Source organism: Pseudonaja textilis, chromosome 2 (assembly GCF_049901715.1).
Source record: "Pseudonaja textilis isolate UNSWEBS1 chromosome 2, rPseTex1.2, whole genome shotgun sequence".
Classification (NCBI taxonomy): Eukaryota; Metazoa; Chordata; class Lepidosauria; order Squamata; family Elapidae; genus Pseudonaja; species Pseudonaja textilis.
Window position 1 is genome coordinate 21,629,647 of NC_141991.1, and position 27,438 is coordinate 21,657,084.

Sequence of the window (27,438 nt, forward strand, 5' to 3'; positions counted from 1 at the left end):
AAATGGCAGTCTGCCATCTTCTTAAATAATCAGTTCCTCTGTTGATCCATCTTGTGTGCAGTACCAAGGGCAGGGCAGTAGAAGACTTAAGATCTTAAAGGAATGAATAGTGAGCCACTTGCATTGGGATTGGTGGGAGTGGCTGCCAGATCCCCAGATCACTGCTCTGCCAAAATTCAGGAAGCCCTTGTTTGACTACAGGCTGTCCTTGACTTACAACGGTTCATTTAGTGACCGTTCGCTAAAGTTAGAAAGGATACTGAAAAAAAGTGACTTGCGGTAGGTTTTTTCACACTTATGACCATTGCAGCATCCCCATGGTCACATGATCAGACTCCAGATGCGTGGCCACTGGCTTGTATTTTCACGGTTGCAGTGTCCTGGGGTCCTGTCATCCCCTTTTGTGCCCTTCTGACAAGCCAAAGCAATGGGGAAGCCAAATTCACTTCACAACAATATTACTAACATAACAACTGCAATGATTCACTTACTAACTGTGGCAGGAAAGGTTGTAAAATGGGAGAAAACACATTTAACATCTGTCTCGCTTAGCAACAGAAATTTTGGGCTCAGTTGTGGTCATAAGTCGAGGACCACCTGCTTATGGCAATTGACCTCTCTTTTGTTCCTCTTGTTTTGCCTCTAGATTTTCTTTTTCTGCTTCGATTTTCTGAAGCACATAACCTCTGAGGAGTTTTCTGCCGCGAAGCAGCTGAGGTAAGAACTTGTGTTTGCAAACTGCCACCCTCGGAGGTAGGAAAGAAGAACAGAGAATATTATCATTGCGCACGTTTCCTTTCTGCTGGAAAATAGAAACCCTGGTGTCCTGGCCCAGTTAATTTTAATTGATTTTGCATTCAGAAACCCACAAAAATGGGGCCATACCATTTGCTCTAGAACTATTTCTGGAAGTCCTACATTGGGGCGGGGATGGGGAGCATGACTTGAGTTCAGTTCATCTATCGGCTGAGTTTAGCATAGCAATCCCTGTTCAATGACACCGCCTGCAGTTAGGCCATCTGGTCTCAAAGCTTTACAATTACTCAGGCGGATCACACCAAGGGCCTATTTAATTCAGGATTTCATCCTTCAGGTAGCTCTTAAGCAAGATACCCTCTCATTTCTAGAACCTAGTCATGGTCCTTGACCCCCGAGGTTCCATTTTGGGCTGGTATGGGTTTTATGCTATTGGCCTACAATGCAAGAGGAGGCACACATTTTAGACTATTCATGGCATGATCCCCAGCTAGCACATCATTGCTTGGGAATCTGGGGGAGTTATAGTTGAAAGTGTTTCAAAATAGTAGGTTGCGTGGCCTAGTTTGGTCTAATGGTTAAGCACTAGGCTTGAAACCAGAAGACTGTTGAGTTTTAATCCCACCTTAGACATAAAAGGCAGCTGGGTGACTTTGGGCCACTCATTGTCTGTTAGCCCAACTTACCGCACAGGGTTGTTGCGGGGGGAGGGGGGGAGGGAATAGGAAGAGAAAGAGTTATTAGTATGTTCACTACTCTAAGTTATTTATAAAAATACTAAAGGCAGAATTTTTTAAAAATCTAAAAATAACGTTAGCCACTTCAAAAGACGAATTGGACTTAGTTTGGGATAAAAGTCATTTTTGTCAGGGTATGTGAGAATGGCCTTGGGAGATGAGAAAAGTGCTACAGCTCGCAAGGTATAAAAGGCAGCTTGGCCTGGATTGTGGGGATGGCAAAAGTCTCAGAAATGACCTGCTTAGTTTCTTAGGCTCTAAAGGCGATGGGGGAGAGGTGTTTTTTCAGACTTGTAAGATCCTGTTAATGTAACCTGACAGTAAAGTAAGAATTAGTTCATCTGGGTGTGTTTCCAGTGTAGATTACCTCTCAATATTGAAAACCATCAGGCCAGTCGCAAAGTATGTTTCTCCCACATCACCTTTAATGCCCAAGAAACTAGGGTGAGTCCTTAGACTTTTGCCACCCCCACATTCCTCTGTGGACCAAGCTGCTTTTTATACCTCAGTTCCCCTGGCTTTGGCACACAGCCCACCCCCACTCCCTTCCAAGGTCATCCCTACATACACATTACACATTGACTGTTGTCTCTTTAAAATTTGAAGAACCGAGAAAGAACCCATCATTCATATGCTCTCTCTCTCTCTTTTTTCACATCTTTCTGTGCTAATTGGCTTGGCCAAATCGTTTTTTCATCACCTTGTGCTTAATCAAAATAGGAAGTAAAGCATTGCTTCTATCTGCAATAGACTAAGTTAAAGTGGGGTTAGGTAGTTCGTGGTTCTTGTGTGTCTTGCGGAAATCCGGTTTTGTTTTAATGCATTGGGTAAACTGGCTCATCCTATTAAACCATAACATGGTTGCTTGCTCGTTTGCTAGGATAGAACACAGAAATCCAAATTTGGCGTGTTGTGTAAACCCACCCATGAAATTATTTGTGTGACGGAGAGAAAGTTGGTTCCTCATCCTCTGAGCCATAGTTCAGAAGATCATGTGACTGCAACTGTTCTGAGCTGGATTTGTTCTGTTATTTCAGGATATGGATCTGGTGGGTTTTTGGTGCTTTCTGAACTTGGTTGTTTTTTAATTGCAAATGCTTCATTACTCAACTAACTAACAACATCAGTGCAACCTTCATAACCCAGCAAAGCCCCCATCTTCCTTACACTGATGTTACTTAGCTGAGTAATAAAAAAAAAATCTGTAAGATATAAAGCAAGCTCTGAGAGCTCCAGGAAGCCAACGGTTCAACCCTGCGCAGCCTATGTTATCTGCTGTAGTATGTGGAACTGTTTGAGTATGCCCTTCCCATTTCCTAACATCTTTCTTTCTGTCCCAGAAGGAAGAGTCTGCCCCCTGGATTCACTCTGGAAGAAATCTGTATGCTAAGTGAGTCTCTCTTTCTATCTTTACACAAGGCTTTTAATCTGAGCTAAGGCTCTCATTTTCTCAGCTTTTGAGATGGTAACTCTTGACTCTTCGGAAGGATTTAGGAAAGCCACGAAGGACACATGGAATTGGTAAAGCCAACTGGGCACATTTTGGTCCATCAAAATAGAGAAGGTGGCTGCTAGCAGATAGTACAGAATAGAAAGATAAAAAGCAGAACCTACCACACAATATCCCCGTAGGGAAAGCACCTCTTTGGTTTCCCCACAGACCTCCCCTTCCTTCCTGTATCCTCCCAGATATTTGTGTCCTTCCAGATGATCCTCTCAACAGCCAGTTTTCTGTGGCCTCTGAGCATACTCAGCCTGAAGTGTGCTCTATGGGGTATAGTTTTGTGGAGACTTCTACTGTTGATCTTTCTGTACATGGGTGTGAGATTTTGGCTAGATGACACTGATACATTTCTGTGAACTTCCAAAAATTTAAGAAAGATAACATAGTCACATTTTCAATAGGGATCTCAACGATAGTCTGTTTCAGCGTAGCGTCATATTTACACCTTGAAGGATTAACCTGTTTGTTGATTCTCTGAGGAATAGTGAGCTTTTAAACCCCCAGTCTCTTATTATTTTGTCTGGAATGTGTTGTGCTGCTACAAAATGTGACAACCGCCTAGTCTGAGTTCCCAGAGACTACCATAGTCTGTAGAGATTCTCCATCATCCCAGGTCATGGTTGTCCCAAAGGTGCTTTTTCAGGAGGCAACTGGGCCTCCTTGCTTTTTCTTTTGAAGACTATTCGCTTCTCGTCCAAGAAGCTTCTTCAGCTCCGACAGGATAGATATTTCTTGCAGACAGCTGATAATTTGCATCCATTTTTTTAGAAGGTCACTGAGGAACTTGGAGGTTTATCTGTGTCCTCAGGGTCACCTGAGTAGTGCTCCTGGTTCCTCTGGTCTGCAATTTTTCCTCTGGAAATCCATTCCTACTGCCACGCCATTCAAAGGGTGTTCATCCCAAATTGTATAGCTAAAAGTCTGTGGAGATTCTTAGTCATCCAGGTCATGATTGTCCCAAAGGTGCTTTTTCAGGAGGCAACTGGGCTTTCTGGTTTTTTTTCTTTTGAAGACGACCATAGTTCCCCCCACACACGCCATCGTCCCATATGTGTCCCTTTGAAGACATGTGAAGATAATGACTCTGGAAAACTGCAGAAGCCAGACCGGTGACTTCCAATGAGAGGGGAATGGGATAATAAGTCAGGGTGCCTTCCAGTATCTCAGAAACATTGATACAAAATAAGAACAATAATGTCAATGTGCCTCTTCTGTCCAGAATGTATTTCTTGAACAGTTTTTGTTGTGCAGGATGGAGAGTTGTGACTGCCTTCTGGCCGCTAGCTTTTTCAACTCATGCTTCTATTTCTAGCTGTCTCTGGAAGGGGGAGAAGAAGGATAAAGAGGCAGAAGGCCGCTGGTCTTAGCATAGACTCTTCCCAACCAGCCACCTTGGTCTTGCCATCTCTAGCCAGCACCAGTTGGCAAATCCTGTCCGCTGAACATGACACGATCTCTTTTCTGGAGAAGCTCAGTTCCGCAGATGGCACTGCTCAATTTTGAAACACATCACTTAGCTGTCATCTTGACTATCTCCCAACCAGCAATTAAAATAAATAGCGTAGGAGTCCTTTTAATTCTGCTTTCTTTCTCTAAAAAAGAGTCTATTTCTGGACAACCCAAATTTAGGATATTGTATACTCTGACAAGAAAAGCCAATTTCTATACACACAAAATAGCCATAACTTGGTCATGAATATTCTAATAGATACAGGGACATGAATTATGCAAAACACATTAAGTTTCCATTTATGCTGTTGAAATCTTACATTTACCTTCCCCCCCCTTGCCAAAAACCCTTACAACTGATTTTTTTTAGGATAATTGCCCACCTACCCTTCAAACTTCTTGAAGTTTAAATCCAGGTTTGTTTTTGTTTTTTTAAATATACAGTGGAGGATTAAGGTGTTTTTTTTAAAAAAAAACACCTTAATCTCCATTGTACATTTTTGTACTCACTTATGTACTTTCATGTGAAATATAGTGAAATAACTGTTGTATAGAGGGGATAGAACAGGCTCGGTTACAGACAATCATAGATGTACTGTGTGTATAAAAAAAATTGCACTTAACACTTGGTATCTGGTGTAATACAGGTAGTCCTTGCTTAACAGCCACTTGTTCAGGCACCATTCAAAGTGATGATGGTATTAAATGAGTGGGATTTAATAACTGCTTGGGTTTTTTTTGATTTTGCAGGTTGTATGACTCCAAGTTTCGTTTTATTCCAGTAAACTTCCTTAAACAAGACATGATTTACTGTGATCTGTGATCTTGTAAAAGCATTTTGTTGCTGCTGTTGGTGTTGAGCCAGAATACAGTCCTCGACTTACAACAGTTCATCTAGTGACCATTCAAAGTTACAATGTCACTGAAGAAAAAGTGACTTATGACCAGTTTTCACGCTTACGACCCTTGCAGCATTCTCATGGTCATGTGATTTAATTTCGGAGGCTTGGCAGCTGGTTCACATGTCAGCGTTCCAGAAAACCTCCACTCCAATTCCGAGACAGACATCCTCTCCAAGGTTCCTTTTATTAGAGTAGTAAACCGGCACATGTGGGAAACCCCGAATCTGAAAGTTCCGGGTTTCCTTGCAATAAGTAAAAAATTACAAATCCACTCCCTGCGCCCCTCATGGCATCACATGTCATCACCCTCATGGCATCACATGCCCACTGTCCATCTCAACTTGAGAGTCCCCTCAACCAGGTGCAGAAATAACATGACCTTGACTTAGAAAAAGAATGCTATTATGTCTAACCACATACACACAAAGAAATTCCCCCCTCCCATTTTCTCAGGCTCAAGAACGTGTCAGTGTGGAAGCATCTGGTGCTAATATGGCTTCCAAAGCTGATATCACATTTATGTCATTTGCAGTGTCCCAAGGTCATGTGATCTTCCGTGACCCTTCTGAAAGACAAAAGACCACGGGGAAGCCAGATTCACTTAACAACCGGGTTACTAATGTAACGACTGCAGTGATTCACTTAACAAATGTGGCAAGCAAAGTCGTCAAATGGGGCAAAACTCAATGAACAAATTTTTCATCTGGCAACATAAATTTTGGGCTCATTTGTGATCGTAAGTCGAGGACTACCTGTATTTTGGCGATCTATTTCCAGATATCCACCTGCAGAACTTGAACCATCTCTTAAGTCTGCAGTATGAGCAGTTTCTGTGTGTGGTCTATGAATCCGTGCCTGGCTTTTCTCTCTGGAAATGTGTTTAATGAGGGCCTTAGGGCACCCCCATTCTCCAGGAGGGCGTGGAAAGGATCCGTTCATTCCTACTCCGGATGCTTTTGTGTGTTACAGAGCAGAGGGACCGGGGCAGCACCACCAGTCTGAGCAGTGACTTTTCTCTTATGATGGAGAATTCACCTGGAGCTGCAGGGAGTTTCACTTACGACGCTGTGGAGTTGATGCTAACAGGACCTCAAGCTTCTTGGTCAGCACCTATATACAAACTTTCTACTGTGGGAAATCTGTATGTTCTGAAGACGAACGGCTCTGTACATTGACCAGGAAAGCAGAATGACGAACATCCGGGAAGCTTTTCAGCAGCCTAATTTAGGAAAAGGAAGTGGAAAGAGAGAATACTTTCAGTTGCTTCCCCCGTGTGGGTGTTGCTGCTAAAAAACAACAACATTGTACAAATCTCTACATTATTACATATCTTTATTATAATGACCACTTTTCATTATGTGTAGGTGAATTATTAATTTAGTGGCATAATCCCTGGTGGCGCAGTGGCTAGGAGGCAGTATTGCAGGTTAACTCTGACCATAGTTTGGAGTTCAATCCTGACGGGCTCGTGGTTGACTCCGCCTTCCATCCTTCTGAGGTCAGTAAAATAGGACCCTGATTGTTGGGAGCAACAACATGTTGACACTGTGAAGCGTTCAAAGAGTGATGTAAATACTAAGGGGTAGTGTATAAGTCTAAGTGCTATTGTTAAGTTGCTTCCACACAGTGAAGGGCAGGCCAGATATGGCTCTGAAGCATCTCTTCCTACTGTCTGATCCAGGCATAATAGATGAAAATTGCTAGCATGGGTTTGTGCTATTTTGTGAGAGCAAATCATTGAAAGTGTTGCGTTAAGTTGGTGAAATAATCTTTCCACATGAGGAAAGAGATTCCGAATCTCTTTCCAAAACCGTCTTCAGGCTTGGCTCATTTGCATCATTGCTTGGTTTATTGGGCTCTTCCAAAACGTTAAGAATGGCTGTCGGCCGCCCGAAAAGAAGTCCATTCACAATCTAATCAATCCTTCGATGCTGGGGGGGAACCCTTCTGTTTTCACCAAGAAGGCTCCTGTTTATATGATCCCAATCCTTCCTTCAAGGCAGGGGAGACCTTTGGGGCTGAAAATGGTTCTCCCGAAATTCCCCTCACGCCCCCCCCCCCCAAAGTTCATTTGACAGTCTTGCAGTCAAGTCTGTGGCACGGCCAGGCAGAGACTCCCCGCTGTCCTTGGAGAATGGATGCCAGGGAAGGTAATCGGTGCTGAGCTTGAAGTTCTCACAGCCACGGTGAAGCAGCTTCTCAATATTTCTGGGCCAGAAGTACTTCTTCCGTCTGCCAATATTTGCCTAGGCATAATGTCCAGGACAACTGCACAACGTTGCGTCGTATACCTGGCTGAAATACATGTCCTTTTGCCGGTTCCATTTGAGAGTTCTGTTCTCTCCCCTTCCTTTGGCTTGACTTTGGAAACCTTAGAGGAGATCCAAGGAGCCTGCTAGTCCTCTCCCACGTGACAGGCAGGAGCAGAGAGGCTGGGGATTCCAGAACCTTGCTGCAGGCTTTCCCTGTTCCCTGTTTTAATTTTTCTTTCTTCTCCCCAAGCATGTGTGCTAATGATATTTTACCGTGCAATTATTCTGAGCTAAATCCGGGCTTCACTGAGAAGCCAGCGGAAGTCCTCGGGGTAGCCGTAAATTCTCAGCTTGCTGTGGTCACGCTTTGCCTCTTGAAGCGCATAAAGGATGTGTCTGTGAGGGAGAAATCTAAATCTGTTCCTGGCAGGGGCATTCTAGAAAGGGCTGCCCTTGCTACCAGCCTGTCCCTGTACCCTATAGATGCTATATGCACATAGAAGTAAGAGCTGATGATGAAAACCGAACCCAACAGGAAGGCAGGCAGGCAGGCAAACCATTCCAAGCTGAACATGGCTGTTCTGTGGTGGGCTGCAGGACTGAGCAAAAGAATGGATATTCCATAACCAGACGAACAAATTATTTTACCAAAGTACATAATGAGATAAGCTTGTCTAAAGTGGCTGCTTTAAGCCTTTGAATCTTGGGAAACCTGGTTCAGATACAACACAGAAACCCTTATTTTAAACTGTCTTTCAAATACTGTCTGAATTACTTCAGAGAGGACGTCTGCGATACTCTTCAGTGGCATGCCTTATTTTTCCATAGATTCCTTGTTTATTTCACCCTATTTCTAGCATATGCAGAGTGTCCCGTAAAGGAAGGATTTGCTGGTGAGAAGCTGAAATAAGTCAATTTTCTAAGAATATCGAAGAAACAAGTTTAAAAGTGAAGAAAAGGTTTAGGGATTATCATGAGATAGGCCTGAGGTTTAAAATTGATTTAAAAAAACATCCTTTTTTGTCAACCGAAAAGGGCATTTTTGAATAGAGTTATTTTTATTTTGTATGTTTCCCCCCCCTTTAAAATAAGAGCGCTGGAATCAAATTCTTAAAACAAAATCAGAGCAGGTTTTTTGAGGGTGGAAACTATCCAACTGAGGTAAAGGTCACAGTCCTCAATTCAAAATGAAGCCGTCACTTCACAATGATTTAAGTACTTGCGCTGTCTGTCTTGTGTTGCGAGTTGTCATGAAATTAAGGGGGGAAATACCTTAAAGTTGGGCTCGAGCGACGATGTCGGCTTGAGTGAGGTGACACAAATTGTTGGGAAGAAAAGGGAAACCACCTGTACGCAAAGAGACCCATTTTTAAAAGGTATTCCGGGTCTTTCTCCCTCAGCGTCCCTTCTAACCAGAACTGGGATGGCTGCCCAAATCGGAAGAGGGGGGGAAACTGTTCAGTTTGGAACAGACTTTCCTTTTAATAGCATCCCATCTCTGGCGGCTTGCTTGCTTAAGTGCCAGTAGCTGAGCTACTAAGCACTTCATTAAATCTCAGCCTTGTACCTGCCACAGTCACAAGGAAGATGGGGAGGTGGGGGAGCCAGAGGTTTTTTGAACACTTGGGGCTGCTGTCATGTGTTAGAGAAAGAATGGCTGAGGGTTTTCCGAGGAAATCCTGGGGATTGGGGAGAGTCCTTATTAACATACACAGCCACCGGTAATAAATAAGCCAGGCTTCTGATAATTACTTAGCAAGCATTGGGGAGCTCAGAGATGGCTGGATGGGGAGCGGAGGAGAAAGGAAGGCAAACAAATGTGGACCTTGGTAGGGAGGCTGTGGCAGGTTCAGATCCCTTGAGCATCAAAAGCTGATTAGTACAGTTGAAAAACCACAGCACTTCCTTGGCTGCAAGGCTAGTTGAATTGTGTGTGGCTTTGCTAGTCCCGAAATGGAGAGAAATCCCTGAAGTTGTTTTAGTAATTAGAGCCTCTGGAAGGAAGTTGACCTTGTGGAATGGATACAGCCCATTCCCAGGTCGGTCTAAGCCAGGGTTATCAAACTCGCATCGTCACGTGATGTATTGGGACTTTTTCCCCCTTTGCTAAACTAGGTGTGGGCATGGCCAGCATGTGACACATCTGGCCAGGAGTTTGACAGCCCTGGTTTAAGCCATTGTTGTGGTTCGCTGGCAACCTGTGCTGACAGCAGCGGAATCGGACAGTGGGGAAGTACGGGGACCAGTCCGGGAGTCTGGGGAGGACTCGGACGAGGGTCCTGCGTCCAATGCAGAGATGGGGCCAGGACCATCTGGGAGTTATGTACTGACTCTGGAGCCTCCAAGTCTGGCAGCAGCGAGGCAGAGGAACCAGGGGAGCCTGTTCCCAGTACGTGTGTGTGCAGAGCTGCTAGAAGGCAAGAGCAGCTGAGATAAAAGGGGTGACTCGGGAGTAAGGCTTGGAGGTGATTGCCCCTCCTTTAAGGGTTAAAGGAGGTGCAAAGGTAGAGAAACCTTTGCAGGAAGCAAAGTCGTTCGTTCTGTTCAGATTAAACCTTGAAGTTCTTTGTGGACTTTGTACTTCGGTTGAGTTTTTTTTTTCAGTTAATTTGGCACTTTAGTTGTTGGCAGCAATTCAAAGGAGATGAAGGTGGGTGCTTATCTCAAGGGACTGTTTGGGACTTATTACAGGCTGGGAATGCAGATAATTCCCAGTGTTGAAATAAAAGGAGTTATTTTGACTAAGCGTGTGCTTAATTACGGTCTCAGGAAGCCTTGGTCAGAACAGCCATATAAAGGTTATTCCCTTTTATCTGTCTCTCATGCTAATGAATAACTAAACAGGTCTTTCTAAAAACACGTACAGGTAGTCCTCGACTTACAAGAATTCACTTAGGGACCATTCAAAGTTACAACAGCATTGAAACAAGTGACTTATGTTCATAAATTCACACTTATGACCCTTGTAGCATCCCCGTGGCCACATGATTTACATTTGGATACTTGACAACTGACTCACCTTTACGACAGTTGCAATATCCTGGGGTCATGTGATATCCTTTTACAACCTTCTGACAGGCAAAGTCAATGGGGAAACCAGATTCACTTAACAACCACGTTATCAGTTTAACAACTGCAGTGATTCACTTAACGAATGTGGCAAGAAAAGTCGTAAAACAAAGCAAACCTCATTTAACAAATTTCTCACTGAGCAATGTAAATTTTGGACTCAACTGTGGTCGTAAATTGAGGACTACCTGTTTTGATTTATCAAATTTGTTGACGTACTGTTACCTCTTTCCAAAATTGGAGATTTTTGAAGGACCTTCCATCAGTTTGTGTAATAGAGAGGGAAGACAGGCAGAAAGAAACTTCTGGATACAGCACTGAGGAGTTTAAATCACGAAGGTGACAAATTACAGAAGACGCCATGCAGAGGTAGAGGGTATGGAGATGTTTCCTGTGGATATTCAGGAAACTCAACTCTGTCAAATGCTGGGTTAGTGAATCAACTTGCATGACTTGCTAGACTTTGCCAGGAAGTATAAACTATGAATTCCAATAATGGAAGAAGCTAGTTCTCTTGGGAGCTTGTTAAGTGTGCAAGTGTTTGAAAACTTATGCAGGTCTCTAAACCGTTGGTGGAACATCAAAGGTAATACTGTGAATGACAACATCTGCTGTTGCCCCATTTGTGAGGTAACTTAGAGAAATACGTACCTGAGGCTTGACTTTCCCACTTGTAATATGGAGACTGTCCTAATATGAAACCTGAATATTGAACCAAAGCATGGTAGGAATACTGCATCAGACAGTTACATCTTTATTTTGGAGGCCTTCGGAAGCTATGAAACAGTGGTGGTATTCTACCGGTTTGGCCCGGTTCTGCCGAGCCAGTACAGCGATGAGCAGCGGAGACCGAACCGGTAAAAATATTTGAATCCCACCGCTGTTATGAATAATTTTTTAATTCCTAATTGCAATTTGTATGTTAAGATCCTCCTTTGAGTTATTCTATTGCTGGCAGATCTTTAATTATTAGATTGGCTGACTGTTTTTCTATGCTGGATGTTTAAATCAGGTTAGCAACTTCAACTTCATGGCTTCTAGTCTATTACTAAATTTCAGGGGCAAAAATTCCCTTAACATTGATTCATTTGGAAATAATTCCCAAGTCCGGAGAAATAACACCTTAACTTGATAAGTTTATAAAACGGATAAGGCGCGCCTAGGAACTCCACTGGTTATAAAGGCAAGAGTCAGTACCCATCTGAGTAAAAGTTCCCCTGATGGATTAGACATCAAATAAACAACGTTGTGCCTTCGCAGGAGGAAAAACTGTGCATCGTCCCCTCAGGCGGTCCTGTGGAATCGGACACAACAACCTGAAGACAGGTTGCCCATCCAGAGCACGCTTGACGCAAGATCCTCCAGCTCCTCTTCTTCCAATCATTCAGAGAACTTCTCAAGACTAGGCAGCAGTCCGCTTGAAGTCCCTAAGACCAGGTGAGAGGCCGTTCATTCCTGCCAGTTATTGGGAAAGGGAGGATGATGCTTGGGCATTGCTAGCAAGCACAGGTCTGAGCAGGGCTCCTCCTGGGAGCAGAGGAAATCCCTATTGAAAATGTTTTTTTTTTCTGTGTTTTTTTTCTGTGTGTGTACCATTCAGGTACACACATACAAACGGTTTGCAGAGAATCTTCTGGAAGCGCCTAACTTTCTAGAATAAGCAGCATGAGCTTTTTTTTTGCCTCCTGCGATAGAAAAGTATAATTACAGTAGCAATTTGCTGCTTTTCAGCTACACTTGGCTTCTGCCACCTGAGAGGCTTGTTTTTGCTGCCATAAATAGGGACTTGGCTGACACAGGGAAAGCGAAGGTAAGGCTCTAAATTTAATGGCTGGCATCCAGAGTCTGGAGGTTTGGAGAGTGTCGCCATATCAGAGGAACAAAGAGCCGTAATGAACTGAATCTGGGACAGCTAGAAGATTCAGCTCGGTTCTTTCCTGGTTCTGATGATTTCATGCCTGCAATTTATAGGCTTGTGTCCGTGGCTTTCTAGTTGAAAAAAATAGATAGTCCTCACAATGAAACAACGCTGAGATTTTTAGGATGCAGTGTTCCATATCCAGATTTCAAGGACCATGGGGGAAATGGACATGGAGCATTACTGTAAATACCGATGTCTTAAGGAGCCTGTAGAAAGGTAGCGTGTGTGTATATGAGGTCCTTCTTAGACCCTTAAGAAGGATGCACTTAGTGAATTTATATAACTGGGAGAAGACACGTACAGGTGGAAATGACTCGCTAGAATTGCAGCTGAAAGCCTGATGGGAAGGGAAAGAATGCCCCGCCCATCTAGGCGGATGCAGTTCAACAGCGCAAGCCTAGTTCGACTATAACCCGGGTAAAATTGAAATGAAAATTTGATGAGGGTTTTGCCTTTTTGTTGGACAGGTAAGTCTTCTGCTGTAATTCACAGTCTTCTTCAACCTATCAAAGATGTATTTATAATACTGAAGCTGAGTCCAGTTTTGTCAAGGGAGAAGCCAACATTACAGTATTTGCTGTATTTGCAATAGACTTCGATCATAGGCAAAAATGACAGTGGGGCAAGCCAAAGTGAAAACCTGCTCAGGTTGTTTTCATTTGAAAAGAAAGATTTTGGGGGACATCCTAAGCAGGATTTTCTTCTTAAAACTAGCTCCATGCCTATTGAACTACAGAAATGTGTCCCAGACTCCCCCACCACCACCAAAAAAAAAAAAAAATTAGATATGCATTTGGCTGGTTTGGATTCAAATGTTCAAACGTTGTGTCCTGTTTGATGCGTCACAGTTTGGTATTAAGGTTTTTACTTTAGCTTGGCTTGTTTATTTGCCTAGAAGCCTGGTGTAATATTAAGTGTAATAAATACTTAAATAAATACTGAATGCTCTCAGATCCTTTATTAAAAAAAAAAAAACTTTCTTCTGCTTTCCAAGAGGAAAACCTATGCCTGGATGTTTGTATTCCACTAGTTACCGTTGAATAGGATGCGCGAGGAGGTGTGGGAGAGTCGGCTTGAGAGAGAAGCGTGTTTCTAAAGTATAAATCAATGTTTCTAGACCATGGCCACTTGAAGATGTGTGGACTTCAACTCCCAGAATTCTGGGAGGCTGGGGAATTTGGGGAGTTGAAGTCAGCTGTGAAAAAGGAGGAAAGAAAAACCTGTCTGGCTTTGATACCATCTCCCACCAGGAGGCCTCTTCCGTTCCACGGGCAGAGTGGCGGATTAGGCATGGCTGTCAGTTTCTGAAGGCTGGAGTGATGTTTAATTGAAGCCAAAGAAACATATTGGTAGTTAAGCTGGCAGGCATATACATTCCTGCGCTGCGGTTGCCCGAAGCCATGGAAGAGTGAAATTAAAAGGCATCACTCAGTACCGCCCTGTTTGGGAGTTTTTCTGGTTTCCTACAGTAATTGCAGCAAAGGATGGAAGGAACTGAAGACTGGGAAGGCTGGTGGGTCGTTCCTATTTGGGTCTTCCGTTCAAACGACGGTGAAAAGAAATGCTTAAAAATAAATAAATAAATGCAGACTGTCCTCAACTTGCCATCATAATTGAGCCTGTCAGTTAACAGTTGTGCCTTGACGGTCATAAAGTAGGTCACTCATGTGACCCATCCGATTTTATCACCTTGGGGTGGCGTTTGTTAAGTAAAGTAAATGCTGGTTGTTGTTTTTTTTTTCAAAAAACGAAATAAATAAGTCGTGGGATCACAGGACGCTACAAACAGCCATAAATGTAGACTTGTTGCCAAGAATTTGAAATGCAATCATGTGATTGCTGGTGGTGTGGGTGGACGGGGTGTCATAACTACAGAACCAGTTCATAAGTACCTTTGGGGGGCGGGGGGGTTAGGGGAGAACGTCATAACTTTCAGTGGTCATTAAGTGACCAGTTGTAAATGGCGGACTGCCTGTAACAACTAGCCTGCTACCCTACCTAATCAACGTGGCCCATGGTAGAAAAATAAAATGAGGCGTAATAGCTTATGTATCCACAAATATACGGCTGATTTAATGTGTGTCTTGGCGGCATGAAGACTTTCTGTACTGTGTGGAGCTGTCCATGGTATTTTTTTCCCCTCCTGCATTGAGATGTACTTTGTGGATATTAAAAAATATATATTTTTTAGAAGTAAGATCTAAAGCAGGGGTGTCAACCTATTTCATTGAGGGCTGCATCAGGGTTGTGTTTGACCTCGGTGGGGGGCAGGGGGAGGCGTGGCCAGCTTGACATCACTTGCGTAGGGGGCCCCTGTGGTGGCATGAGTATTCTGCCAGCGAAAACGGGCTCCCGAGCTCCGTTTTTGGCTGCGACGGCAACCCTCTGTTGGAGAACATGGAAAACACGGCCCTCCCGAGCTCCATTTTCGCTGGGAGAGGCACCATGGGCCTGTCCCTCGCTGTTTTCAAGACGGCCCCGCAGGCCAGATTTAAGCACCCTGCAGGCCGCATCCAGCCTGGCCTTGAGTTTGACACCCCGATCTAAAGTGACCTCGCACTTTGTGGCCAATCTGGATGGTTTTTTTTTTATTTTATTTTGCGTGTTTTTCGCCATGCTGTACAAGCTGCTTGGCTCTAAAGCCAGCTTAAATTCTGTACTAGTAATATTCTTCAAAGAGCAAAGATGATGGCTCAGGAGGGGGTTTGCAATCAGCAGGATTAATGATGTTTAAGACTCACACAAGTGGTTAGCAAATTGTTCATGCTGCATCCCCCTCAAAAAGGGGGGAAAAAATCCACTGGCAGTTTTGTGATAATTTTGAGAATACAGACCACAGTTGAGCCCAACATTTCTATTACTAAACGAGACAGTTAAATGAGTTTTGCCTTTGCCCAATTTTCAACCTTTTTTTGCCACAGTTAAGTGACTCACTGCCGTTGTTAAGTTAATAAAACAGTTGTAAAGTGAAGTGAATCTGGCTTTCCCCATTGACTTTGCTCGTCAGCCGATCGTAAAAGGACGCCACCACTGTCATAAATATGAACCAGTTGCCAAGCACCCGGATTTTGAGCATGGGACCATTGGGGTTACTACAACAGTCATAATTGTGAAAAATGACCACTTTTTTCAGTGCTGTTGTAATGTCAAGTGGTCACTAAATGAACTGTTGTAAGTCGAGGACTATCTGTACTGTTCCAGAAGTTTGGAATGGACTGTTGGATAGAGTGCTGGTGTCTTCCTCAGAACCTCACAGTGTTGTATTTCATGCTTCTTGTATTCATCTGTTCTTTAAATGAATTCATTCCAATCTGGAAGAAATCAAACGTTAGCTTGGTAAAAAAGAATTACAACTCTGTAATTACATAAGTCACTGTGTTTCAGAACTGTTGTAACTTCAAGCAATCACTAAATGAACTTGTGATGACCCAGGGTGGGATGCATTAGCAACAGAGTCACAAAAACAGGTGAAGTTCCTTCAATTCCTTCAACTTGGCTTCAAAGCTCCAATTATCATTGACTGGAGAAAAAAACTCACCCACAAACAGTTGCGAAAAGGAAGAAATGGCGTTCAAACTCAAAATACATATAAATTATAAATAGAAAAAAACAACACAAACCACACTGAAGCAATTAATGAGTCAAGGCAGGATAAGGGCTTGAAGACGTCCACAGATATCGAAATACTAACACTGGGAAAGATGCCAGAACTCAGATAAGAACTGACAAACTAGAATTATTTCATGCTTGCTTCCAGCACTGTGCCATGAGCAGTTTGTCCTTTTAAAAAGTCCTCACAGCTGCAGCCCATGAAGGGGATCAGGGCCCTTTCCTCCCCGTAAACTACGCCATTCATGTTTCTCCCTTATCCGCTCCTCCCTGCATGCCCTAGGATGAAGAGGGGATGGGCCTGGGTCTTCCTCTGAATGCCCAGCCGGCCTGTGCCCCTTTCCCAGTTTTCTCCACAACCTCCAGAGCCATACTCCTCACTCCCTGTCAGCTGTTCCTCCTCTCCCTCAGAGTCAGATTCTAACAGGGACATAAGAACTGTTGTAAGTCCTATATGAGCTTATTTTCAGTTTTCCGTCCTGGTTGTAAAAATTGTTTTCAACACCATTATAATTGTGAATGGTGACTAAGTGAGGCAGTCACTAACACAATCTACCTGTATACTTACTTCTTGCCCATCTCAAACCTGTAGCTGGAATGTTTAAGCTTCTGGACACTGAGTGCAAAGTCTGGTTCCTATGTTTACCTGCAGCCATTCTGAAGATGCCCAGTGTTTTTATATATTGCATTTGCACCTTGCTCGAGGATTTCCTCTGATTTTGTCACTACTTCAGCCTATGGGTTAGGCTGGGCTGAGGGAGAGTGAATGACTTATTATAGCACCCAGTTAAAATCCACAAATCAATGTGCATTTGAATCGGGGTCTTTCTGGAGACAACATCTTAATCAATCTACTGTCGGGACTCCAACAAATCCACCCCCATTCAAATCATAAGTCTCTAGCTACACCTCAGAGAAAATAAAATTGATTTATTAGAAGTGGCCATGTTGGTGTTAGCTGGATGGAGCCGATACTAAAATACATCATTCATTTCCCCTTTGACCCTGGTCTTCCCTGCCCCTGCTTGGATGTGTATTCGTATTCTCCAATGGGACACATCCATCCCCAAGAGTCATCAATCATGCTCTCCAGTAATATCCTTCCACTCCGACAACTTTGGCCTGCCAAAGTGATTATCTAGGCACTTAAGGAATGCACTGTTTTCCCCCACTCCCTTTTTCTGGCAGCTGAAAAGACCAAAGGAGTATCTTTTGAGTTGACATCTACCTGTCAAGTTGGGTTTGTCAGTTGGAACGTTGACACTACAGCTAGACTAGCTAAAAGTTTAGAGTATCTAGGAATTAACCTGGGGAAATCTATTATATCTCTGAGATAAGCTAATGGCTATTGCTGTAGGTGAGACCTTCTTGTTTGGGGTTTGAGGTGCAAGATTCTTGCATCTGAGCCTGTTGTGAGTTGCAGTTATGCCCTGAGTCAGGTAATACATGCTGTAACATGTCAGCAAAGTAATTTGCTTGAAAATTTCTACTGACTACCCCAAGTAGTGTTTGATTGCAGGTTGTATTTTTAGGGTCTATACAAAGATCTGTCTGCCATTCAGTCACTGTTAATAGAGTAATTATTAGGTCTCTGCTGTTTCTAGTTAAATATTTGCACACAGGGAGCCCTTAGCATGTCTGTTGGTTACCATATTCCTACTTACATCAGGCAGATATGGACAATTATTGGTTTCAGGCACCAGACACTGATGTAGAATTTAATCATTAATAATAAACTAAAATCCAAATTGTGACAGACAGGCACTCAAAGCTCCCAAGACAGGCTGAATCTTTCTGCCTGTATAACTAATGGAGATGAACAAAGGTACGGAGAGGGGAGTTCCGTTTCAAATATGTTCATAGAGTTTATTTCAGCTTTTCTGCTCTGATAGAAAACCTGGCAAGCACCCCTAGCGCAAATGCTAAAATTCCGATTTATTTCTCTCCACAGTGTTAGAAATGTATTAAGAGGTTGCTTGTGTAGACCTGTAGATATAAGCATTTTTTTTGGAAGACTGAGAATCCTAGTAGGAAATTGTATTTTTGTTCCCAAAGTGCACTTTTTACCATTTCCACCTTTGGGCAGAAGCTCAGCATATTTAATATGGGCCCACAGATGAGACTGCTGGATATGTTGGCTGGCTGACTGGGGAATTCTGGGAGTTGAAGTCCATACATCTTAAAGTTGCCATGTTTGAAAAACATAGATTTGGGCCATCCAAGTCTAGCCTCCCACTTGGTTCAGGAATCCAAATTGAAATAGCCGTCTAGCCTCCTCTTGAGCATTTTCAGGGAAGAGAATTCTATCATTTCTCTGACTTATTGGTTCAGTTGTTGAACCGCTTTTAATGTTAGGATAGTAACATTTGGAATTTGCCTTTCCTTATCTTAAATTAAATCTTTTCAACAGATCTTCCATTTTTAGTTCTTTAATCATAACCATGGCCCTTCTTTCAAATTATATTCATTTCTCTGAATTTTTCATAAACGGTGCTACTTAGATTCAGTTCCTGAGGTTTGAGCTAATGAATGCAAAATAAAGTATGATTATATCTTCTCATAGATTGGAAACTGCAGTTCCATTGATATCATCTCAGGCTACCAACAAAGGAGAGTATTTGTAGCTCGGGATTGACATGAAGGATCCTTGGTGTTTCCTCAATTTGGTTGTTTTTATGCAGACGTTTCATTACTCAAACTAGGTAACATCATCAGTGCAGTAAGGAATGGAGTTTGCTCTCAGTTTATATTCTAGTGGCCTGCCCTGTCAGAGTTAGTCAAGGCAAGCCACTAGAATATACATTGAGAGCAAACTCTACTCCTTACTACTCCTTACTCACTATTGATGATGTTACCTAGTTCGAGTAATGAAACCTAGTTTGAGTAATGAAACATCTGCATAAAAACAACCAAGCTCAGAGAGCACTGTGGAATGCCCCATGATCTAAGGATGCATTTAATTTTGTTTGGGGCATGTACTATATTTTTGTCTATTTGTTTGAGCTGTGGTGGCGCGGTGGTAAGAATGCAGTATTGCAGGCTACTTCTGCTGACTGCCGTCTGCCTGCAGTTTGGCAGTTCGAATCTCACCAGGCTCAAGGTTGACTCAGCCTTCCATCCTTCCAAGGTCAATAAAATGTTGTTGGGGGCAGTAGGCTGACTCTGTAAACCACGTACAGAGTACAGAAGCACTGTGAAGTGGTATAAAAGTCTAAGTGCTATTTATTAGATTTCTTTGTCGCCCATCTCGCCTTGAGGCGATTGTCTATGTGGTGTCCTAATTTTATTCTTCATTTATATTTCAAAAGTGGGCTTCATAATGTGGCTGTAGTCTGTACATTGTATCGATGTCCAGCTTTTATTTCAAGGAACTCAGTGCAACGAGGATTCCTTTTTCTTATCATATTGTACTCTTACACCTGTTCAAAAAGTCATACAGTAAACAGCCAAGCTCAGACAGTTCCAAGGGTTACCTGATGGCTTTTCTTCGTGTGTTAAGAAGGAAAGATTTGTCTGACCTCCTCCACAGCTCCTACGGTCTCTGATACTTTTGAAATCTTTGGTTTTAAGACTTAATATCTGAAATAGGATATTAAATGAAAGGACTTTCTGTGTCATCTTATGTTGATGATGTTATCCATTCATCACCAGTTGTGTTTGACTCTTGGTGATTCTATGGGCCAGATCTCTCCACATCTTCTAATTTTGCACTACTTGTGTCCTCTTAACAAACTCCCAAATTAAAACCCTTTGTAACTAAAGCCAATAGGTAGAAAAAAAAATAGCATGCGGAGGACTACAATTCAAACCCAGTACCTGGAGTTGGAAGGAGCCAATAACGAGTGATATAAAATATTTTCCTTGGGATCTGGATTTTATTGCGATCAGGCTATATTAGGGAACAAAGGCCCTGTAAGGCATTGTAAAGCAGGTGTATATCCACCTGCAGAGATTGCTTCCAAAGCAGAACCTCCTATCAGACTAAATTCTTGAACTCTCCTTCCTGCTCCGCTCCCAAGTTTAGCATTTGTGTAAGTTTCTCTTTTCCTTACTAGCTTGTCTTGTCTAATCAGGCAGTGGGAGGAATGAAAAAGCAGTTCTCAGAAACACACACACACACACACACACACCGTATTTCTTCTTGGCAGAGAAAGTTGGTGCAGTGGAATGATATGACCTAATTAAACAAAGCATTTTCTCCGGGACTACAGCTTAAACCTGATCTGCTTGAAAACCCAGAAGATCTTAATGGTTTACTTGCTAGAGGAGAGGACAGCCTTACCACAGCCTGTCTTACCCTCATTAGCCGGTTTTCCTTTCAGAGGGGCTGGCTGGCTGGCTGCTCTGTAGGATGTACAGAGTTTCTGCCTTCCCTTCATTTTGAGTCAGCTTAATGATCAGAGGAGAAGGCTGTCCTGTTATGAACTGCTAGCTGCTTCAGAAGCAGGAAGCTAAGAATAAGGAGACATTTTTCTCAATGGAAGGAAGTAAGAAAAGCCCCTCACGGGTTCCGTGTGGAGACCAGTTTTCATTAATTATCTTGACGGATGGGAAAGCTGTGTGACCTGGCCAGATTTGTGAATTATATCGAACTATTGAGACTGCTGAATAGAAAAAGGAAGACTCTTTGGAAAGGACTCTTTAACCTGGGTGAAAGTGGGCCAAGTGGGGAGTGTGACTTAAATACAGTGAAAAGGCTACCTAACGGATCCTTAGTGGGCAGGAGGTATTTGTTCTTCCCCAGTGTGGTAATGTCTTCAGGCAAATAATTTAAACTCTGCAAATAATGTCAACTGAATAGGGTTTTTAAATTTTTTAGATGAAAAGGACAGGTCCACTATCTGGCTTTTCAGAAACTGACACTTTTCTGGATATCCAGCCAGATAGTGGACCTGTTCTGGATATCCAGCCAGATAGTGGACCTGCCTATTAAATAATGGGCCTGTTAAATTGAGGTTTATTGTAACTGAATATATTAGGACAGAAAAATTAATTTCAGCTATATAGTGATATAGGCTCCAAGCTGTCTGTAAATAAACAGGAAAAATACTTGGGATCATAATTATCAATAAAAACAGCATCTGGTTTTTTAAAAAAAGCAAGTTTTCTGTGCCATTAGTAATTAGGGAAAGTATTGGAAAATCAAGCTGCGAAGATTGTAATGATAGCATACAAATCTGTAGCATGTCCATATCCAGAATCTTGTATATAGTTCTGGTATTCGTGTTTGAGAAAAGGATATAATAGACCTGAAAATGTGTAGCACACAGAACACATTTCTAGGTTCTCATAAGGCTGGAAAGGATCTTGGACTTCTTGGTAGTTCAACCCCCTGTTCAAGGCAGAAGACCTTATACTATCCTGGTCAAATAGTGGTCCAGTATATCCTTGAAAACCTCCAGCGATAAGAGCACCCACAACCTCAGGAGCTAGATTTACCATCAGGCTATTCCACCGATTAATTGTTTTCACTGTCAAGAATGTTCTCCTTAGTTTTAAGCTGCATCTCTCTTTGACAAGCTTCCACCCACTGCTTCTTGTCCTGCCCTCTGGCGCTTTTGAGAATAAGTTGATCTCCTCTTCTCTGTAAGAGCCCCTCAAGTAATCATATTACCCCTAATCTTTCTCTTTGTTAGGCGAGACATGCCTAGCTTTCTCAACCGTTCATTGTAGGGTTTAGCCTCCAGGTCCCTTATCATCTTTGTTGCTCCTCTCTGCACTCTTTCGTGGGTCTCAGCTCCTTTTTTAATATCTGTGTGACCAGAACTGGATGCAGTGTTCTAAATGTGGCCTCACTAGTGCGTTAAAAAGCGGTCTTATCGGGGTGGTGGTGGTGGTGGTGATCTTATTTATTTATTTTGTCAAGCAATTATTAGATAACAAGTATAAGTATAAACACAGTAATGAATACATGAAATGGATAGGTGTAAGAAAAATAAAACAAACAATAGGACAGGGAAGGTAGGCACGATTGGTGTGCTTATGCACGCCCCTTACAGACCCCTTAGGAAAGGGGTGAGGTCAATAGTAGACAGTCTAAGGTTAAAGTTTTTGGGGTTTGGGGAAGAAACCACAGAGTCAGGTAGAGTATTCCAGACATTGACCACTCTGTTGCTGAAGTCGTATTTCCTGCAATCAAGTTTGGTGCGGTTTACCTTGAGTTTGTATCTGTTGTGTGCTCTTGTATTGTTATGGTTGAAGCTGAAGTATTCATTGACAGGTAGGACATTGCAATGTATGATTTTATGTACTATACTTAGATCAGACTGAAGGCGGCGTAGTTCTAGGTTGTCTAGGTCTAAAATTTCAAGTCTGGTGGCATAAGGTATTCTGCTACGAGTAGAGGAGTGGAGAACTCTTCTCGTGAAATATTTCTGGACTTTCTTGACTGTGTTAATATCTGATATGTAATGCGGATTCCAGACAGATGAGCTGTATTCAAATATTGGTCTAGCAAATGTTTTGTATGCTCTAGTTAGAAGTGTGATATTACCGGGGAAAAAGCTACGTAGGATTAGATTAACAACTCTTAATGTCTTTTTGGCTATGTAGTTACAGTGGGCTCTAGCACTTAGGTCATTAGAGATGAGTACTCCAAGATCCTTGACAGAGTTTGGACCATCAACAAGGTCTTGACTATTCAGCTTGATGCTATCTCTCTGTCGATGCAGCCTAGGATTGCATAGAAGCAGGCAACCAAAAATTATCAGGGAGTTCAAATGATTTTGTTATGAGAAATGGCTAGAATGTTTGGGATTCTTTAGTTTAGAAAAAGACAAGTGACTGAGATGCATAAAAGACGCATAGCATGAAGAAAGTGGAAAGGGAATTTTTTTTTCTTTCTTATGACACTACAATCATACGCAGTGCAATGATGCTGATTGGAACAGACCAAAGAAAGTACTTCTTCAAACAGGGAATAATTAATGTGGGATTCATTACTGCATAATGATGAGCTTTACTTTTAATGCTTTAAAAAAAAAAAGAATTTGGGAGTTGGATGGTTCAGTCAGGTTTTATTAATCTTAAGCCTCAATGTCAACCTGCAGCATCATTCCAAATATGAGCTTCAAGGAAACAGAAAGCAAAAGAGACATATGTTTCCATCTTCTACTTGTGAACACCTGGGGAAAAGGTTACCCAGAGTAAGAAATAAGTTGTGATAGGGCTTGGACTGATCCAGTGGGCTCTAGTTTATGTTCTTGTGTCTTGATGGAGAATTAGGACAGTGGCAACAGGATGGAACTCTCAAGAGGCTGGGGTCTGAGAAAGTAGGCTCATCTCTAAAAGCAAAAGTCGCAAAGCTGGGATTTTTTCTCTTGTTTGTGTGTGTAGCTGAGATTGCCAAAATATTTGTTGGAAAAGGGATTGCCAAAATATTTGTTGGAAACAAACTGCAGAGCATGGTTCTTCCACAAAATTCATGTCTTGTAGTCAATTTTCTTCTTCAGAGGGTTGACAGGGGAGTATCCATTATCTTGGGCTTGATGCTAATCAACATGGGAGACTCAGTTGTAAAACTGGAAATAGAAAAGACATCAGGGAATGGGAATGTGTGGTGCTTGGAGATCTTGATTTTAAAGAAAATTAAAACTGACTGTGACCGTGTATATTAGACTTAAAGAAAGTAGCATTTAATTAACTTGGGACAATTCTAAATAGGACACCAAGATAGAAGAAGCTAATGAGAAAAGTTGCTCAAATTAGATGGGAATTCCTATAGAGTAAATTATTAAAAAATAGAATTGCGAACAATTTCACTAAGGGAAGGCAGGATGGCTACACAAAAAGCTTAGTGAAAAAGACACCACAAAGAATAGAAAAGACCAGGGCTAGGTCAGAGTACACCCAAGTAGCCTATAACTTTAGATTTGGAGGTCAGAAAAGTGAAACCTTAGAAGGAGTTGAGTGCAGGAGGCTAAAAATAAAGAATAGGTATATCTGCTGCTCATTGAAAAAAGGCAAAATAATAAGAGAAAGCAGAATTATCACAGATTTAGTCTTCTCTAAGTGGAAATCATTTTTCCCCACCAGGCAGTTGTGAAGAACAAGATTAAAGAACACAACTGAAGCTTGAAATGAAAAGAAGCATATCAGAGAACACCTCTTGACTTTAAATGACTTTAAATCTCTGGGACTAGGTTAATTGGATTCTAGTTACAGAAGGAACTATCTGATAATATGCCCAAGCCCTGTTTATTACTTTTCATGCCAGATGAACTAACTCAAGGCCTGTGGGCCAGATGCAGCCAGAGGGGTGCTTAGATCTGGCCCACAGGGCCACCCTGGAAACAAAGAATAGAACACTTTATTGGCCAAGTGTGATTGGACACACAAGGAATTTGTCTTGGTGTAAATACTCTCCGTATACATAAAGAAAAGGTACATTCATTAAGAATCAAGAATCATAACGTACAACACTTAATGATAGTCATAGGGTACAGTAAGCAATCAAATCATACTAGGAAACAGTCAAGTGCGAGGGGATGGGTGATAAGGAGTGGTGAGAAGATTAACAGTCATAGCAGTGTACACTTTGTAAATAGTTGAACAGTGTTGAGGGAATTATTTGTTTAGCAGAGTGATGGCTTTTGGGAAAACGTTGTTCTTGTGTCTAGTTGTTCTGGTGTGCAGTGCTCTATAGTGTCGTTTTGAGGGAAGGAGTTGAAACAGTTTATGTCCAGGATGTGAGGGGTCTGTAAATATTTTCACAGCCCTCTTTTTGACTCATGCAGTATACAGGTCCTCAACAGCGAAGGATAGGCCACAGGTGCCTCTAGCCAGCAAAAATGGAGCTCCATTTTCACTGGCAGAGGGCTGCAGGAGAGGGACAGCAAGGCTTCTCTGGAAGACAAGGGTTTGGCACTCTCTTTGGTCTCACCTTCCTTTGCTGGAGACAATGGATTCCCCCCCCCCCAGCCCTGCTTGGGCCACAGGTGCCTCCTGACACAAGTGCCCTTGAGCTGGCCATGCCCACATCTGGCCCCTCCCCTCCCCAAGGTCAAACACAACCCTGATGTGGCCTTCAATGAAATCGAGTTTGACACCCCTGAGCTAACTGGAAGAGAGCAAACATTGTCCCTGTTTTCAAAAAGGGACAAAACGAAGATCCAACAAATGACAAATCTGTCTGTTTCACATCGACAGCTAGGAAGATTCTAAAAAAGATCATGAAGAGATCAGTAAACATCTTAAACAGCAGTCTGGTGGTTATCAGAAGTGAGCATGGATTTGTTAACAGCAAATCTTGCCGATTTATCTTACTTCATTTTTGATCAAGCAGCTTCCTTAATAGGATGTGGGAATACTGTAATAGCTTTTAACTTTTTCCAAACATTTAATTAAATACCCCATTTCATGCAGATTAGCAAGTTAGCTAAGTGTGGGCTAAATGGCATAACAATTAAATAGAAATATATCTGGCTCAAAAATTATGCTCAAGGACTGCTAATTAGTGACTCCTCATCAAATTGGAGAGAATTATCAAGTGGGATGCTGCAAGGATCACGGCTGGATCTTCACTTGTCTTTTAATAGTTTTGTTAATAATTTGGATGAAGAGATGGAAGGAATGCTTTTTAAAAAAAATAACTTGTGTTGCATTTAAAATAGCAACAGAAAAAGACATGAAAAAAGGAAAAAGAGCACAAAAATATATACATTATCAAAAATACAAGTGCTTAAATAAGTGAAAAATAAGATACAAAGTATATGTTGTTAAAACAATATTTAGCATTCTGCATACTGTTATCTAATAAAACTTTATTCAAATTTATTTCCATTACACTTATATGATGATCATGTTTTTTTAAACCTACTGTACTTTGTATAAACAAGTTCCATATTTCCTTATATTTAGCCTACAAAATCTATGTCTTTAGGCCATCTGCTCATAGGTAGCAATTGTAGTTTAGTCTTTAACCCATAGAATAAATGGGACCATATATTTATGTTTCCAGTGTTAAGAGTATCAGTACAGGTAGTCCTCAACTTAGGATCACACAATTGAGCCCAAAATTTATGTTGTTAAGTGAAAAATTTGTTGTGAGTTTTGCCCTGTTTTATGACTTTTCTTGCCTCGTGTCAATCCCTGCAGTTGTTAAATTAGTGACTCAGTTGTTAAGTGAACTTGGCTTCCCCATTGACTTTGCTTGTCAGAAGGTTGCAAAAGATGATCCCATTAACCCTGGCACACTGCAACCATCATAAATATGAACCAGTTGTCCAGCATCCAAATAAAAATCATATGACCATGGGGATGCTGCCACGGTCATAAGTGTGAAAAATGGTCATAAGTTATTTTTTTCAGTGCCATTGTAACTTTGAACGGCCACTAAACAAACTGTTGTTAAGTCGAGGACTAGCTGTATTTTAGCTATAATAAGTGCACAAAGAATCTATTTACGTTATTCAGTTGTTAGTTTCCATTACTGGGTATGAAATTCAAGAGAGTATTAGAGATGGAAGGAATATTGTGTAATGAAATTTGTGGATGACACCAAGTTGGATGGGGGTAACTAAGATCTTAGAATACAAGATTGAAATCCAAATAATATTAATAGGTTATTGGCCGCTTCCAAATCTATGATTCTATTATATTTGGGACAAAGATGATTGGAATAATTAGATCAAATCACAGGAGATGGATAGGGATCTGACAGCACTATGTGGAAATGTGAAGCCTGTCTTTTCATTAGTGGCTAATTGTATAAACAGTCCTTTACTCCTACAGCAATCTATCACTGATGATGGATTAGCAGCAACTCTAAATAAGTGCCCATGGTATAAGCTGTCTTTATGTGTTAATTATCAAGGTCAATTTTGACCAAGTTAGCAAATTTTAGTACCTTGTTTTTTATTGCAGGATATTGCACTGCTTGGGCTAACCAGATAAGCACAATGAGAATCTTAGTAATGTATATAGATGGTAAGACTACTAAAATGTTTTTGCCTAAACTGCTACAATATTTAGCCATGTTGTAAGAATACATAAGCATTACTTGTTGTATTCTTTATGGATTTTATGTTTTCATGGTTTAACTTCTAAAAGTCAGTTGTTTGCTTATATAGCACAAAGATGCATACCTAGATCACATAGAGTTATACAAAAAGTGGATTGTAACAAAGGAAGATTAACAATTTAAAAACACCAATGAAACACTGCATCCTCTTTCCTATTGTCGATAGAATTTAATCTAGGGCAGGAAGGGACTTTGGAGGTCTTCTAGTCCAACTCCCTA

At 41.8% G+C, this 27,438-nt stretch overlaps 1 protein-coding gene across 5 annotated transcripts in view; it reads left to right on the forward strand.

Annotated features, from left to right (window-relative positions):
• The window catches only part of MTMR14 (myotubularin related protein 14), a 108,889-nt gene that overhangs the window by 47,531 nt on the left and 33,920 nt on the right, over positions 1 to 27,438 (forward strand). For 3 of the 5 annotated variants that reach the window (XM_026717928.2, XM_026717925.2, XM_087923463.1), the window contains exons 14-17: positions 647 to 717; positions 2,834 to 2,883; positions 6,318 to 6,450; positions 11,930 to 12,106. In XM_026717928.2, coding sequence (XP_026573713.2) covers positions 647 to 717; positions 2,834 to 2,883; positions 6,318 to 6,450; positions 11,930 to 12,106 — 431 coding nt within the window. The remainder of the gene's footprint in view (positions 1 to 646; positions 718 to 2,833; positions 2,884 to 6,317; positions 6,451 to 11,929; positions 12,107 to 27,438) is intronic. The other 2 variants (XM_087923462.1, XM_026717929.2) reach the window with 1 other exon arrangement.